The sequence below is a fragment of the Paramisgurnus dabryanus genome, chromosome 11 (genome assembly GCF_030506205.2).
Source record: "Paramisgurnus dabryanus chromosome 11, PD_genome_1.1, whole genome shotgun sequence".
Classification (NCBI taxonomy): Eukaryota; Metazoa; Chordata; class Actinopteri; order Cypriniformes; family Cobitidae; genus Paramisgurnus; species Paramisgurnus dabryanus.
In genome coordinates, this window is record NC_133347.1 from 20685166 (window position 1) to 20703340 (window position 18175).

General features: G+C 38.1%; 1 protein-coding gene across 4 annotated transcripts in view; it reads left to right on the top strand.

Moving 5' to 3' along the window:
- ncor2 (nuclear receptor corepressor 2) overlaps positions 1 to 18175 on the top strand; it is a 120351-nt gene that overhangs the window by 42129 nt on the left and 60047 nt on the right. For all 4 annotated transcript variants that reach the window (XM_065247363.1, XM_065247365.1, XM_065247364.1 and 1 more), the window contains exons 4-6: positions 7762 to 7939; positions 15009 to 15197; positions 16620 to 16733. In XM_065247363.1, coding sequence (XP_065103435.1) covers positions 7762 to 7939; positions 15009 to 15197; positions 16620 to 16733 — 481 coding nt within the window. The remainder of the gene's footprint in view (positions 1 to 7761; positions 7940 to 15008; positions 15198 to 16619; positions 16734 to 18175) is intronic.

The window sequence follows — 18175 nt, forward strand, 5'->3', positions numbered from 1 at the left end:
ATTTGGCATCAATCTCATTAACTTCCTTAATTTTTTTAAAAGTTATTGTTCACAAATGTATCAATAAGCTGTTTTTTGTTGGATTTACACAGCTGCTAAATGATGTTGTCATATTGTATCTTTATCGTTAACTCCGCTATTCTCTTTAATATAAAATGATTTTTAAAACTATATTTTTTTGTAGTTATCGTTATAATGTGAATGGCCCTTTTGGTCTGCTTATATTAGCTTTAACAGATATGAACTTCACTTGTAATACCTTTATAGATGGTTTCAGCAGGAACAACATAAACAAACGGCTTTCGTGGAACACACGTAACTTCCGGTAAACTCCGCTAAGAAGAAATAACAACAAAATCCGTTTAAAGTACCATAGTTTATTTATATAACCAGCAAAATAAACAACACTTGGATTACCTAGGAAAGCAAAACATTTGTTATTTTCGACGAGGTATTTTTTCAAGAGTTCAGTTTAGCAATTATCAGACCATTAAACAAACAGAAACCATAAGTAAAGTTCCAACCAGATGCATAATAGCGTCACCACACGTGCGTCCTGTAAACTCGCCTATAACACCCTAGAATGGCACATTCAAAGTTAAAAGATGAATTGCCTCCTAGAATGAGTTTTAAATTCTTACTCCAGGAGGAACGACTGGTTAATATCTCAGGAGTATGTCTATACCAGCTGAATCTATAAGAACAGAGGCCATATCTATCTGAATATTAACTCTTCATCTTTTACAAAGTAAGATGCAGTTAGTAACATATTATACTTGCGAGATGTCATATTTCAGTGTAAACAGGACTTCAACATTTTATGCAAGATATTTTTTATGCCATAAAAGAAGCACAGTGTGGACTACTATCCTAAAGTAGGTGAAATGAGAATTGAAAAGTTTCATTGGAGTCTGTATTGTGAATGTGGTGTGTATGTATAGGAGCTAAGCTGTCCAATCGGAGCATGGTACAGTAAAACAGGCTGTTCTCACAAGAGAGTGGCTAAAGTCCATTGCGGTCTCCTGAGCTGCTGGTACTGTAGAATGGATTAACTGAATACTAAAGTGTGTGGGACAATAGATAGCAGAGTATAAGGCTATGTCCACATGAAGCCGGTGCATTCCCTATCCGATCATTTTTTTTCCTTGCTCTTAAAAAATAATCCATAAACACGAAACCACTGAAACCGACTGAAAGCGGTGTAGTATATATGCCGGACCAGAACGGGGCGCTGTAATTCTGCCACAGATATACACTATACACGGAGAAGAAGACTTTGAGCATGCGCATAACCAACGTATGGTGTTGTCCATTATCGCTTGTTGGTCACCACAATTGCATAGAAGCAATAGATTTTGCTGTAATAAAACTAGTAGGCTTTAGTAGCTTCTGTAGCACAAACACAATCACGTAGTCCGCCGTTATTGTTGTTGCTGTTAGGTGTGACGCTTCCGACACGTGATGTGATGACGTTTTCGCTTCACAAAATATACGGATTGGCTGTACAGACGAAACCGCAAGGGTGTCGGTTTCAGATTTATCCACTTTAGGACCCGGTTTCAAAAAATAGTGGATTCAGTCTCCCAAAACGCCGGATCCGTGTGGATGAAACGGCAATAAGATAAGAAATGTATACGTATACAGTAGGGCTGTCACTTTTCGTTCGAAAATCGATTGCACAATCGATCGGACCAACCAAAAAAAGTTTCGAAAACGAAAATAGGCAATCGATTTTAACCAAATATGTACACTATTAATTTTAAAAGAATTAAACAGTTAAAAATATAGTTGTAACAAAACTCACAAACAAGCAGAAAAAGAAAATAAAGAATTCCGAAAGTGCAGTAGGTGTGCGAAAGCTAGACAGAAAATACCCAGCAATTTTACGCACCTATAGTTTCACGCTTTCAATCGCTGCATCTAGTGTTTTGCAAAGAAAATGGAGGACAACGTCAATAAACCTGTGCAACACGAGAGAGCGTCGAAATTGTGACTTTACAGGAGATGATGAGTTATGACAAGGAGCCACCCTTGCGAGCTGACAGCGACCCGCTTTTGTGATGGAAGATTGGCAGTACGAAATACGCAACTGGCAACGAAGTACCCGAGTTTCCCTGGGACATCAGTGCGGTCGGAGTGCGTCTTCTCAACAGACATATAGTGAATGAAAAGCGCTCTGCTCTTGACCCCTAAAATGTTGATCGACTTGTTTTCCTGACCAATAATTTGTAATGGCCCTAGTCTTTTTGCGCATTTCATTATGCCTGCCTAGTGCCGCCTAAGTGTCGGTTACGTTTAATAAAAAAATACACAGCATGTTCTCAACTTCAAGTAAGTCTATTTAAAGTTTCATTTTTGAACAGTTGTTTGAAATCGATCGAATCATTATTTAAAATAATTTTTGAATTGCCTAAATCATAAAAGCAGCCGGTTGAGAAGCCTGCAGTAATGTTTTTCATTTATGGCAGCAGTCCACTCTGGATATTTTTTTGGAGAATGTTGCACTACTGTTGCTGTTTTTTATTTTGCACGAAGCTTAATGACAATGAATAAGAAATATTGCTGACTTGTGCGTTTCAGGCGCTCTCTTTACATTTGTCTGTTATTTGGCGTTGAAAATGGAAACGTCTTTTTTAGACATGGAAAATCGATTTTACAATCGATTCAATGAACACTTTTATATTAAAAATCGAAAATGATTTTTTCACAAAAGTGACAGCCCTAGTATACAGTGATACGCGTCTCCGTGTGGACAGCCCCTACATGTACTGTGTTTAGTATCGAATTTGCATCGCAACTGTAAAGTTGCTTCTGCTTAAGCTGAAATAAGAGAGCTTTCACAATAATAGTACAAGATTTAGCTAGATATGCTTCAGACACTTTAGATCAGGAGTGGGGAACCCTGGGTCCTGGAAGGCCACTGTCCTGGGGGGTTTAGTTCCAACCCTAACCAAACACACCTCAATTCAATTTTCAAGTAATCCCGAAGACTTGAATTCGATTTTTCAGGTGTGTTTATTTAGGGTTGGAACTAAACTCTGCAGGACAATGGCCCTCCTGGACCAGGGTTTCCCATCCCTGCTTTAGATGGTCAAATTCATCACATGCTGCTGGAACACTATTTGTTGGTCTAGTTTTGTGTTTGGTGGCTGTGTAAAGCCTTTAATTCTGTTGACATAATTTGATCAGATACCTGTTAGGGATGCTCATATCAGTTAATTTTCCCGACCGACAACCGTAGCTTCTAAACCGAACATTAACCGTTAACTTATAAGATTTTAATATGAAATTGTCATTGAGTAAAAATACAGTTGACGGTTGTCTGTGAACTTGTAAAAACAAAAGATTTAATTTGAACGTGCAAACAGCAGCGACAGATCAACAACAGAACCAGGATTCATACATTATCAGATATTCACGCAACATTACCTTATTAAAAAGCACGCGATCGGTCCAGAGGATTAATATCCAAAAAGGGCAGATTGTCTCCGTTTCTTCTACCACAGTGGTCATTTCTAAAGCAGGATGCTTTTCAGAAAGTTTTGCTTTTGCGTCGTCTTTCTCCGTTTGTGCAAAAAGAGAGATGTTTATGTTCAGGGTCAGAGGCCATCACCGAACGTCTGTCCGGTTGTGCGCGAGACGGAACGCGTCATCTTGCGCGGACACGCGCGCGTCTCCGTTCAGCTTCCAAACACGCATACAAATGATTTCTCATACAAATTATTACTTTATCAGACCGTCAGGGCAGCAATAATTTGTGTCATTTACAGGACATTCACAAATTACAGATAGAAAAGTGGCTAAATGTCTGTCGGCTCATGACTACACGCACCATGTATTAACAAATATTTTTTTATTTTAACTGATAATGTTAACCGGTCATAAATTCTTACCTTCGGTTAACGGTTAAACGGTCAATGTGAGCATCCCTAATACCTGTACGTCATGGAAGTGAAAATGATGCTTCCCTGTCGTAGTTCCTTTTATTCTCCATGGAGTGAAAGATACTGAAGGATTTATAGAGATCAAAGGCATTGATATAAAGGCTGAGGGTTGCTAACTACAAGTGATAGAGTAAGAAAGAGACTGAGATGGAGTAATAGCAGTAGAAGGTCAAAGGGGAGACAGAGATTGGCGGCAATACAAGGTCAAAAGTCTTCTATAATAGCACAACGCTAAAAAGCATGCATGATCTGTCCCTGATTTAGAATGAGGCTTTGGGCTGTTTAAAACCTCTCTCTGTCTCTCTTGCTTTCACTCTCTCTATTTCTTGTTGTGTGTGACTCTGTGTATGACACATCCTGCCTGCGGATCAGATTATCTTGCCCACTCACACAAACTGAGTAAGAGAGTCTGGATAAAAGCTGCAGTGTGATGATTTGATTATATAAGTGTCAAGCGTGATGAAAATTGGAGGATTTTGGGTAGCGTGTGTGCTCAAGCGTTTCTGTGTCTTTTCCCTCTCCGATGCTCACAGATGCTTTTCTGTTGTACGCATTGCCTTTTGCTCTGGTTTAGATCAGTTCCACTAGCAAGTGCACTAGAGCAGTGACCCGAGCAAACTCGCACACTCTTCTACAATTTTTTTGGCAGTATAAACATGCTAAGATAGTTGATAATCTCAGACCCTATCTCTGTAGTCTCGAGATACTGGTATCAACTTGAAACGCGAACTGTTTATATAAACTGGGTTGACTAGACTTTATGCAATTAATTTGAGAGATAAACATGTACTTGTTCTCTGTGGAGTACAATTTACAACCTTTATACACACCCTCACACTTACTCTCTTCATAACACATATTCACACATACAGTTTCACACTGCAGTTTTCTTAGGATATACTTATATAATATCATTTCTATAGGTTATATTTTATGTTTGCAAACACTACACACACACACACACACACACACACACACATTCATGTATTTTATCAATATTTTACAGGCCTAGTCAAAACTGTTTATTTGATCCGTGGAGAATTTACCGTTCTAAAGATCCATAGATGTCTGGGGTTTAGGGCTATTGAGATGCATATGTGTGTCACATGTGTCTGATCCCTGGCTTTGGCACATGAAGGGAGAGTCTGACTGTGAAACTGTGTGTGTGTGTGTACATATGGTTTAGTGGGGGAGAGGTACACTGTGGCTGTTAGGGGTTATTGAGTGCATTTGTGCTTATGTGTTTCCCCTGATCTGTCTGAGCCACAGGAAGTAGGTACGTGTGGCCTGTGAACCACCTGTGAACATACAAAGTACAGCCCTGTTCTGGTCTCCATCAAAGCATGCACATGCTCTTTGCCCCCCTTAGTCACAGTGTGTATGATAATAAGACATTACAATCATGTTATTGCTTTTATGCTAGCATAAGTCACCTAGTCACCCAGACAAGTAGTCAACTAGTTACTTGAGTTAATTAACTTGAGTAACATGTTATTAGTATTGTGGTGTTTGCAAAAATGTTAATTCAACTTCAACATCAAAATGTCTATTTGGTGACGACAAACGGTTTGGCAATATGAAAAATTCAAAAATCTTTCAAAAAAAGGTTTTATTTTAATGCACTTAGTGTATTTATGTTGAATTTATGCAATAAAAAATACATTTGCACCATTTTTATGAAACTACATGGACGTGAAAATGTCAAATGGTGTAACTTGCAATTGTGCCAAAGAATGAGAAATATTAAATATTTTATCCACCTTGATGGCATGTATGCGTAATAATAAAAAAAATATTTATTAGTTATTTCTAAATGTAAATTTTTATGTGTTTTTGTTATATTTGTCCTTACATATGCTGGAAACAGCTCGGTTTTCTGAATAATCTCTTTACAAATTATTTAAAAATGTATGTAAAAAAATCATATTACACTAAACTAGATGATTATATTTTATTCCACATTTTTTATGAATATATTTATATTTTTATAAAAAAAAATACTAGTTACACCAATTGACACAGACCGGTTACACCACATTGACATTTTTGTAAATATATTCCAAATATTCTTTCAAAATGAAATAAAACCAGAAATGTTAAACTTGGTCTTCAAAAAAGAGAATGTATGCAAGTAATCTGCTAATTTATTTAGAAATTTTAACCCTTTTACATTTAATTAAACCATACGGACACAAAATAATTAACGTCACGTCATTGATCCTTATAACTAGCTTTAGGAGTGCAATGCAATCCATTCAGGTTTCATTAAAGATGCAATGTGTAACTTTTAGGAGGATCTCTTGACAGAAATACAATGCAATTTAATATACATAACAATTTTATGAGTGGGTTATAAAGACCTTACACATTGAACTATATATTTTTTATTACCTTAAAATTAGCTGTTTTTATTTACATACACCGCAGGTCCCCTTATATGGAAGTCGCTCTAGGGTACCCTAAATGGACAAACTGCTTTATATAGCACGTTTCATCTCTATGTTGTCTCAGAAGACAATATGTTTGTCCTGGGGCAGCTACTGTAGCTTCTCATTGTGGAATTGAAATTAAGGGTTGGTTGCAATACCCAATCTCACCACTAGATGCCGTCACATTACATCTTTAATTGTATTATGCTTTCTGCAACCAACAAAAATGTACTGCTATCATCTCCATTTAACACATTTAAATCCATTCCACTAAGTTCTGCAGCTTTTCTTATAAAAATTAAATTAGATTGCATCTGGGTTTGGCCATGTGATTCATGACAAGTTGATGCACAACCACTAATTGCTGCTGTGTAACATCAGACCAAAGCTTTGAAAAGTGAATGTATTACATTGTACAAGTCAATTACCACAAACCGGACCCACCAATATAACCTGTAGGACAGGAAGGAAAGATGTGCGGTTGACCTACAACATGAATAAGTGGTGATGCGTATGATGTATGAGTCCGCTTGGCACTATCATAGTGAGCATCAAGGTCAATTTATTCTTCACACTCGGGTGTGAAAAGGCTCACTCTTGTACCAAGCACAGCGCGGTAGTGTTGTCGCTCTTGCACCCAAATGTTGTCATGGTTACGCTCCTCTGTCGTCTGGGCAGCCAGTAGTAAGCTGTTGATTCATGAAATAATTAATGAGTTCATAACCTGACTTTAATTGCTGTTTGTAATCTCTGGGTGTTTCATTTGACTCACACTATATGAATGTATAGCATTTAATTAATTCTATGAACTTATTTCTATAATTATTCTCTGTCATGCATTTCCCACTTCTTTTTATTTGTTTAAATAAGTGCATGTGTTTACGTGATAATTCAATTAACCGTATTAACTATTTAATGGAGTTAAAGGGCTGGACAATAATTAAATATAAATATTTTTTTTTCAATAAAGGTGATATGGTTTCTAAACACATTATCGATATCTTGATATACATTATTGCATCCCATGGCCGTTCACATGTCATGTCTAAAAAAGCTTGTTAAACAAGGGTCAAAGCGCTTCTTCCTTTCAAAGCATGTGGCGTCTTGTGTAGCTAAGCAACATTTGCATTTATGTCTAGTTCCTTTTTGGTATAGACCACACACTTTACTCAATCTAGTCAATTCCTTTTTCCTGGTTTCTTAAAAGCATTTTTTTCAATTGCCAGAATACTTTGTTGTAAGCATCATATTTCACTTCCTCAATGACAAAGTGGAAGTGTAATTTATTTCTCTTTTCATATTCACTTATGAGGCATTTCTGTTGCTTGTAATCGTTCTCTTCTTTTATACCTTAACCATAATTCTTCACTCTCTTTTATTCTCTGCAGAGGTCAAGAGTCCCACATCCGATATGAGCACATTTACCTGCAAGATCCCAACAGCCAATCAGAGGTGGATTACTCTGAAATGAAACGGCCTCGCTTGGACATTGGGGCAGATGCTCTCATTCGTCATCAGGCTCACCGTCAGCCTCTCACTGTGCCTGGAGCTGAGGAAATGGCAAAGGTTAGCATTTTCATTCGCAGATGGTCATTAGCCGTAGCCAGACATAAAAATTGCAGTTCCTATGTCTGAACATATACACTTCCTTGCACAATATGCAAGACGCAGTAGTCAAATGAGCCGGATGTCAGATTCTCTGTATAGAGTCCTTGAACAACTCCTGGATGATGGACTCCATCTGCGGAGATTCTGTACTGTGCATAGTTAATGTTATGTTGGGTAATGTACAGTACTGTGCAAAAAGTCTTAATGTGGGTTTACATCAGACGCGAGTTCAATGATTTGCGAGTGTAGATTACATACAAAGTCAATGAAAAGACGCAATCAAATGCGTCCTCGTGTGGGGCGATGCGAATGACATGATATGGGCGGCGTGTTTACCGTGAAAACACGCACTATTTACCTCAAACGCGTCTTCAAAAATTTGCATATACACGACGTTAAATCCCAGGAGTAATCTAGAGCGGATATCGTGATGCCCCGCGTTTGGTGTGTACGTAGCATTAGGCCACCACCAGCTTTATATATTATTTATATATTTTTTGGGAAAACATTTTAAGAAAAAAATCGCTTCTTTAGGCAAAAGTCAGTATTTTTGTGTGACATCTCTATGCAATAAGCACATCTTGAACCCTTTTATTGAGACTCAAGTTCTGAAGTCATTGGATTCGTATTAGAAATAAAAGTTAAATTTCATTTAGGTTTAAGAAAGCCTGCTGATTTTTTTTATTTCCTTAATACTACATCCAAATTTATTTTACTCTCTGCTTGTATTCTAATAAAATGATATATATTCATTATACCATTAACTCTTTCCCTGCCAGCATTTTTAAAAAGTTGCCAGCCATTGCCAGCATTTTTATGATTTTCACAAAAGTTGAATGCCTTCCAGAAAATGTTTTTTTTTTTTTTTTTTTTTAAATATATAAACATACAATATATCAAATGAAAGAACAGACCCTCTGCTTTTAAACAACAACAAAAAAAGTTTCGCCCTGACTTAATTTGTTCTCTTTTCATCACCTCTCAAATATGGGGAGGTTTCTTCAAAAATACCAAATTTTGAGCAAAAAGCTGAAATAATTGCATTTTTGTGAAGGACTTTAATAGAGATTCGATTCAGAACAAAGACAAAACATACACAGAGTTCTTACTGTTTGCCCTATGGAGTTGTTTCCGGGTTTTATAAGTTGGGTAAGAGTGCCAACTGGTGGAAAATAGCGTATAATTGGCAGGGAAGCGTTTTCTCTTAATCAAACAGTTAACTTGTCAATGGCGGGGAAAGAGTGTAATGGTGGCATAGTGGCCTAATGCTGCATTTACACCAACCGCGGTAGAGGCGTCAAGCGCAAGTTATTACAATGTTAAGTCAATGTGAAGACACGTTGATGCGCTTCTGGAAGTCTCGCGACGCGAATGAGGCGTTTAGCGTGGCGCAATACACGTGATTCCGCCTCATTTGCACGTCTCGTTCCTGCAAATGGCGCGAATTCACCATAAATAAATGTCCAATGTTGCAAACAAAGACCTTTAAGAGCTAGTCCTCCGGCTTGTGCTTTGTTATGTGTTATAGTAGGATTAGGTTAAAAAGGAAGCTGCATGTTTACATGGATTAATCCAGCTGTAGAAAAGTGAGATAATAAGTCGGTTCAGCAGATTAATACTGGGTCCATATTTATTGACCTAGTAAATCAACATGTCTGTTGCAGTTTTCATCACAGCAGCCAGCATAGCCATTTACCACAGCACAAAGGACTGTTGGGAGCACGCTTTGTGTAGATGCAATTTGATTTGTAAGCATCTTCAAGATTCAGAGTTATGTCAGGATTACCACAACCTCTGACTTTGCATCTGTGGCTTTATTTGTTAATGAGGAGGAAGAGACAGAGGGAATGTGAATGTGTATGTGGTGTAACGGTAAACGGCACAGGCAGATGTTTGGAATAACTCATGTGTCTCTGCAACTTCTTAGGAACTCTCTTTTCTAGGTCAGGGGCTCTGTGAGGGTGTGTATATGTATATATGCACCGTCTGTGTAGCAACATACTGCTGCCTCACACTTTGTTAGATTCATTTATTTTTGCTTTACAACTTTAGGTGTCACCAGACTGTATCAGGTTTTGCCAAGTGTGCATCACAGTGCCAATATCAAGAGTGTTTATTGACTGCTGGAGAGCCTCACACTCTTCTGTTCCTCGCAGGAACTATGGGACACAGGAAATGAGTCAAATCGTACATGAATAGACAAGTTGTTGTTAGCAGAAGATTTACTGGTATTTGCAGTTTAATCCTGGCTATGGGAACAGTCTTACCTTGTGGACAGAACAGCATTCAAAAAACAGGAGGTTGATAGGATATTCATAGCAAGAGATGGAGCACTTGAAAATATCTCTAAGTGATGTGCCAAAATGAAAATTCTAATGTGAAAACTAAAATTAAGGATGCACCTGGCACACTGAAAATAATTTAAAAAAGCAAAGAACAGTTTTTATATTCATATTACACTTTAAATTAAGAAGTCAAGATATCTATGCAAATCTGTTTTAAACCAGATGTTAAATTGTTTGAGAGAGTCAAAATGAGAGTAATCCATTTGTCAACTTTACTATAAGCAGTAAATCTTAACAAACATTGATATCACTGTGATCACAGACTTGATCCAGAGTTATGCTAAATTGTTATGAGTTTCCTCCCTAAAGCTTTTGTGTATTTTTAGCAGTCTTGACAATCTGGGATTGGGAAAGAGAGCCATTTGTGGAAGCCATTGTGCAACAGCGATTTATTCGTAATGGAGCTGACCTAGATATAACTTTGTGCAAAAAAAGTTCGAACGTGTTCTGGTGAGAGGCACAGGCACATTTTGTAGACGTGTTAAAGTCTTAGGAGGAAATCTTTCCCTCTCCTTTATGTAAGTGCTGTCATATTCAATGACACTTGTGAAACCAAACGAGCCGAAAGAAGAAACTGAAAGCAGGGGACTCGTGAGGTAAAGGTCAGATGTGGAGACTGATAAACAGTTGTGTGGGCAGTGGGTGTAATTTTTAGCATACCTGCAGAACTCTGACAGGTGTGAACCAGCACGTCTATGTCTAATGGCTTGTTATAGCTCGGCGTGTCAGATGTCTCGTGTAACCAGAAGCCTTGGCAGGCCATGATTCATAGAGTTGTTATTGAGTTGGAGCACAGAACTGGATTTTACATGTTCTTCACATTTCTTTAATATGCACCTGACTAATGCTGGTCTGATACCAAAGCACGTTTTACATTGGTTGCCAGGGGGTTGCTATGTAGATGCTTGGAGGTTCTTCTGGGTTATCATGGCTGTTGGCTAGGCTGAGTAAATAAAAGTTTTTTGCAAAACTGCAATGGAAACAGTTTATTTGCATTTTCAGATCACCTGGTGTACATAAGTCACACAGGCTACTCATTTTTGTGAAGATGACTCAGTCTGTACCAGTCTGTATGTACCAGAGATGTACTGTGCAGCACAGTATATCTGCCAACAATTGTTATCGGTCGATAAAAGCATTTTTTCCATACTATTGTATTTACTATTAACCGATATTTTATAAACACCCTATAGTTATGCCTGATACATCGTGTTAAAACGGAAGCAAATAAAGTACAAGACTACACATATAATATACATTTATGTAATTTCAGTTTTAACAGTGGGAGTATTTCACAAAAGTATTTACTTTAGTACTTATTAATATAATTAATTATAATAATATTAATAATATATTTTTATTTAAACATTTATTTCATTTAGCACATTTTCAGTACTGTTGTTTTATTACTTTTGTAATACATTTCAGCACTGTTTCGCTTTGAATGTAATGTTTGTTTTTATCCAGTATCCATTTAAAAAACGATTGTTCGATTAATTCGTTATCAGCAAGTCAGGATCAACATAGTTATCAGTATCTGTAAAATCCACTATCGTTCGACCTCTAGTACACAGACCACCATATATTCATATATTTTTCAGTTTTTGAACTTGCAGGGTTTGAGGCAAACAGCACACATTCGGATCGGCCCACGTGAATTTGCGTCTATTTGCATCTTTGCATTGACTATGTATTCAATCTACTCGATCAACTGCGCAAATAATTAACCCACACTATAGATTTGAAAGACCTTGCATTGATGTCTCTTTTCTCCGCCCGCCATTGCAGAACGTGTGTGAAATCTGACACTAGCATTGCAAGAATAATTAGCCGCCTGTAGCACATTATGACTTGATATTTTCCTCGCGGGGAGGCGTGTGGATTTGCAGACACATGAACAGATGCGCAAGCAATAATAAAACCGACAGATTTTAACGCATAAATGCAATTTATATGCATGTATTGGACTGTGGAGGTCATACCGAGCCGTTCAATATTATATTGAGAACTGTGGCATCCCTAGTAATCACTCATTAAAGGTACCCATTGACGTCCACAGAAAAGCAAATTCTATGAAAGTGAATGGGTACCGTCAACCATCATTAATTATCAAAATATCTTCTTTTGTGTTCAACCGAATAAAGAAACTCGTATAGTATTGATATTGAGCAAATAAAGACACAGTTTTTATGGGTGAACTATCCCTTTAATAGAAATCGAACTCTTCTATGAGCTTGGTGAGTTTTTCAGTGTAATAGAGCGAATGAATCACAGACATCTGTCTGTCAATTAAACTATTCAGTGGGCCAGAAGTTGTGTTTTAACAATTTTACACTTCAATCACACACACATCGGAATTCAGTTTGTCTGCGTGTTTTATAGAGAAGCATAAATAGGCTAAAATGTAACAGTCTTAGCAGTCAACACACCTTTAACCCACATACGCACACACACACCACACCTTTGTCCCACATTAACCCTGCAATCAGTCTGTGTGAGTGTTGGCACCTGCTTGCACCTATCTGTTTGTGTAAAGGTTATGTGAGTGCATGTGCATGTCTTATCACCCAAGTGTTGATATAATAGAAAATTGGACACACGCGCACACACACGCGCACACACACACACACACACACACACACACACACACACACACACACACACGCTTATTATTCTCGGTGGTTCTTGTTATTCAGACTTTCCAGTATCAGAGTGCATGTCCTTGAAAGTAATTGTGTGGGGTTAACAAGGCTCTTTAAAGTCTCTGTGTGGGTATGTGTGTAAGAGAGTTAATGTATACGGCTTTGCGTCCTAAAGTGACTCCTCTGTGAAATCTTCTTTCAAGTTTTAAATCCCGCCTGAATTTTGGAATGCCTCTAGGAATGTGTTTTGAACATTAGCAGGCCTCTCAGGGTGTCCTTGTGTGATCTGTGTGTGTCTCTCTCTCTCTCTCTCTCTCTCGCTCTCTCTCCCCATCTCTCTATTACGGTATGTATTAGTGTGTGGTTAAAAACTGGACTGTCAAAGAGAGAATAGTAACCACCCTCCCCATCACTCCCCTTATGCAACACAACATTTTTTTCATATAAGAGAGTGAACCCAAAACCTTAAGTGTGGTAGAGTTTTTTTTTTACCACACGTTAAACAAGCTGATTTTCCACTACTGTCAATCTGCTCTGTGTACAATAACCACTGTATTATAAGAGGTAAAGGACATTTTCTTCCACTAAACCGTGTCCAGTGGCTATACTTTTTCACTCTGTAATCATCACTTAAGTGTGTTTTGTTTAATGGTTTTGAAAAGCGAGAAGAACGAGTTCATTGTATCTGTGTCCAAGAACCGAAAATGTCAAACTTTAAAATGCAAAATAGCATTCATTAGTGGTGCTTGCTAGGGCAAGTAGTGCTAATACTGTTGTTCATGTTCGAACAAACTCTTAAAGGAAGTCCATTTTCTTAAAAGAAAAATCCTTTTTTTAAAATTTACTCACCACCATGCCATCCAAAATGTTGATGTCTTTCTTTTTTCAGTCGAGAAGAAATTGTTTTTTGAGGAAAACATTGCAAGATTTCTCTCATTTTAATGGACTTTAATGGACACCAACACTTAACACTTAACTCAACACGTAACAGTTTTTTTTTCAACGGAGTTTCAAAGGTCTATAAACGATCCCAAACGAGGCATAAGGGTCTTATGTAGCGAAACGATTTTCATTTTTGACAAGAAAAATAACAAATATTCACTTTTAAACCACAATTTCTCGTCTAGATCCAGTCCTGAAAGCGTCAGTGTGACCTCACGCAATACGTCATGACGTCAAGAGGTCACAGAGGACGAACGCGAAACTCCGCCCCAGTGTTTAAAAGTGTGTTGGAAGAGGACGGTTCCGACGTTGTTGTATGTGGAATGATATTAATTAATGTCTTTGTGTCAGTTTATGGTTTACAATGGTCCGCAAATGTGCGTTTTATATATGTAACACGTGACGTCACTACGCATTTATTTTAGGTCGCGCTGGACCGGATCTTGACGAGAAGTTGTGCTTTAAAAGTGTATATTTGTTATTTTTCTTGTCAAAAATGAAAATCGTTTCGCTAGAGAAGACCCTTATGCCTCGTTTGGGATCGTTTATAGTCCTTTGAAACTCCGTGAAAAAAAACTGTTACTTGTTGAGTTAAGTATTAAATGTTGGGCTCTATTAAAGTCCATTAAAATGAGAAAAATCCTGCAATGTTTTCCTCAAAAAACATAATTTCTTCTTGACTGAACAAAGAAAGACATCAACATTTTGGATGACATGGTGGTGAGTAAATTATCTGGATTTTTCTTTTAAGAAAATGGACTATACATTTAACCCTAAAATTAAACCTTGGCATGTTTATGAAAGCATGGCATGGGATAAAATGAGTGATAGCGTCCCATAGAGTTATGTTGAAGCCATATTTAGGCACCATAATATCATTGAAACTTGGCCCGAAGACCATAGCAATCAAGAAGGAATGTATTGTCAAGCACAACCTACACATTTAGTTTACAATTAATTTTTATAATTCTAATAATGTTACTGTTTATTGATCATCAGTGGGAGGCAGAATATTAATAAAACGATAAACTCCTTGACAACACCATAAAACATTAACGTGACACAAATTGATATTGTGAGGTTTCTGTGTTTGGGCAGGAGCACAGCAGCAGCAGTTCCATTGGAAAACTTGAGCCCATCTCTCCCGTGAGCCCGGTACCCATGGAGGCTGATCTGGACTTGGTTCCGGCCCGTTTCTCCAAAGAGGAGCTGATCCAGAACATGGACCGTGTGGACCGGGAGATCACTATGGTGGAACAGCAGATCTGTAAACTGCGTAAAAAACAGGTAAGCTTAAGTCTATCATCTAAATGCAATTTTGTACTTCGATTCATCTGGATTCTTAAAACTCTGGTCCTTACCAAGCACATACCAGCCACTTAAAAAAGAGTTGTTGTTTAATAGTTTCTTGTGCTGAAAGTAGGGTCAGACTTCACTTTAAAAGGCTTTTTTATTTAGAAGATCTCTTTATAAGTACAGCTTTCAGGGCTGCCAAGTACAGTTTGTGTTATGTAATCTGGATACATTTGAATCTACTAACAATAGATAAGTTTGTGTAAAGAGTTATGATTACTGTGTGGTTATAGCCTCAGCCGGCCACATGACTACGCACTACCACCATTTCCTCTTTATCTCCATATCTCTCCATGGCATGGTTTCCTACTGTGATGTACTCCAAGCGTTAAAATAGCATTAGCATTTTAAAACGTAAAAAGTCATTTTTATTAAATATATATGTTTTTACAAACAAGCCTAAAGTTGTTCCTAGTAAGTGTATATTTAAATGTAAATGTAAAAAAGGGTAAATGTAGAACTTTCTTATTGGCACCATTGCAAAAATAGTAGACAGACCCCCATCTTCTCGTAAAACAGCCCCCCCATCCACAGGTTTTGGACCGTGTCCAAGCCCCTGCTCAATAAATCGAAGCCACCTGCGCTACGTATGCCAGTCCATCGTGGGGGTGCGTATAACGGCTTCAAATCTGATTGATTGTATAAGTACAGTCACGCTACCAAGAAAAATGAACCTTTTCCCGTCTGGCTCTCAACCCCACACCGCTTTCTTCTGAAAGCTTTGGCGTCTTTTTTCAGTGAGGTAACACACCCTGTCATCTCTCTTCCCTCCCCTCAGGTTTCCTCCGAGCACTAAAACATCTGGGGCAATTAAATGGTGTGGTAAACGTTAACGTAAAGAGAAGGAGTAATGGAGAGATGTGAGGATATCAGATTACTGTGTGTTTGTCTGTCTGCGAGGGAGGCGGGGATGGCTTGTTTATTTTCTTTCACTAACTCACGTGCACACACACACATACAAGTGTGTATATACACACACATGATCCGGTTCTAGAACTGCTCTGTATGAGTTTGTGCTTATGCTGTTTGGTATAAAGAGGCCCCTTTTAGGTCCCCATAGGGGCCAGGGCCTATGTGTTTAGAGAGGGAGATTAAAAATGAGGTTTGTGTTTGCATCTGTGTGTAAACTGTAAAATTGTTGATAATTTATCTTGGGCTATAAGGTTGTCTTGTTGATTCTCTGAGGCTTGCTTGCTGCTAGCAAAGCTTTCTGACGTGGGAATAACGTTAATATTAGCACACACAACCTGAGAGGTGCCAGGGTTGTCAAACCTTTGTTTTTTTTGGCTCATATCCCCATAGTTCTGGTAGTTGGTTAGAGCGGCTTTCATGTTCTGTGTATTTTATTGTTTTTAGCAACAGCTGGAGGAAGAGGCTGCAAAACCTCAGGAACCAGAGCGCTCCATCTCCCCTCCACCCAGTGAAGCCAAACACCGGAGCCTTGTCCAGATCATCTACGATGAAAATAGGGTGAGAAAACAGATCGATTAGATATGTATACACATGCATACAGCACGTATGGTTTGTGTTGCACTATACTGAAATGAAGGTTAATCAAATAAATGTGAAACGACAAACCAATAACAAGCTTGGTTTGTGCACATATATTATATAATTGAAGAGTGACATTGAGCATGGGCTGTTAGAATAAAACAGAAGCAGGCAAGTGAACAGCTGTGTCAGGTCTTAATGAGAAAAATGGGCTGTTAAATATGTAATGAGGTGCGGCAGTCGATCGACAGTGAACTCAAGCACCCCCATAACACATGAGTCAGACACACAGGCTGTTGTGCTGATTCATTTCATATAGCTCATTTACACCTCCAATCAAAGCTGTTTCTATGACTGGGCTGCTTTCAAATTCACGTACTTTATAATCGTACAAGTACTTAACCGGTAATCGGAAAGTATTGTTAAATGTTGCATCAGGATGTCAGAATTTTCATCGTAGTATGACAGACTTTTATGTCGTATACTGTAAGCATTAGCATCATGCTAAATTAATGTAATATTATTTACATCATATTTATACAGTTCAAATTTGCGCTACACTAAACCACAGGTTGTAGAAAAAAGAATTGTTGTTAAACGTACATGCATTTGATGCACATTTAAAAAGTGTTCCTTAATAGCATTGCATTAGCAGTGTAAAACCTTGTGGGTTCAAACCCAGGGAGCACATGTAATGATAAAATGAATAACTTGTAATGCACTATAAAAATCCAAATGCATAAATGTAAAAATTTTACATTTGAAGTATATTTGACTAATTTTGTAACCTACATAGCATGATTCGCAAGTAAATTGAAATGCAGTCATAGATATAGAAAGACACAGCTTAGGACAGGGATAGGCAACATCGGTCCTGGAGTGCCATGCAGATTTTAGCTCCAAACCTGATAAAACAGCGCCTACCTGTAGTTTTCAGGTGTTTTTTTTAGACCATGACTAGTTGTTCAGGTGTGCTTGATTAGAGCTGGAGCTAAAATCTGCAGGATTTCGGCACTCCAGGACCGACGATGCCTACCCCTGGCTTAAACCATGGGTCTCCAATGTTGTTCCTGGAGGGCACCTGTCCTGCATATTTTAGTTTCAACTTTCTCAAACACACCTGCCTCTAATTTCTAGGTAGCTCTAAACAACTTGATCAGCAGGTTCAGGTGTGTTTGAGTTGGGTTGGAACTGAAATCTGCAGGACAGGTGCCCTCCAGGAACAGGGTTGGAGACCCATGGCTTAAATAATACTGGACCACTGATGTCTGGTGCTAGTGGTCCCTCTAGTGGGGAAAAACTGAGAATGGTTACGGTTTACAACATCCTGTCCTTTGACATTGTTTTATTCTGTCTGTCACCTCTATGTCCACATTTAAGCATACAGACACAGCCACACTTATTCACTGCGACTGACACGT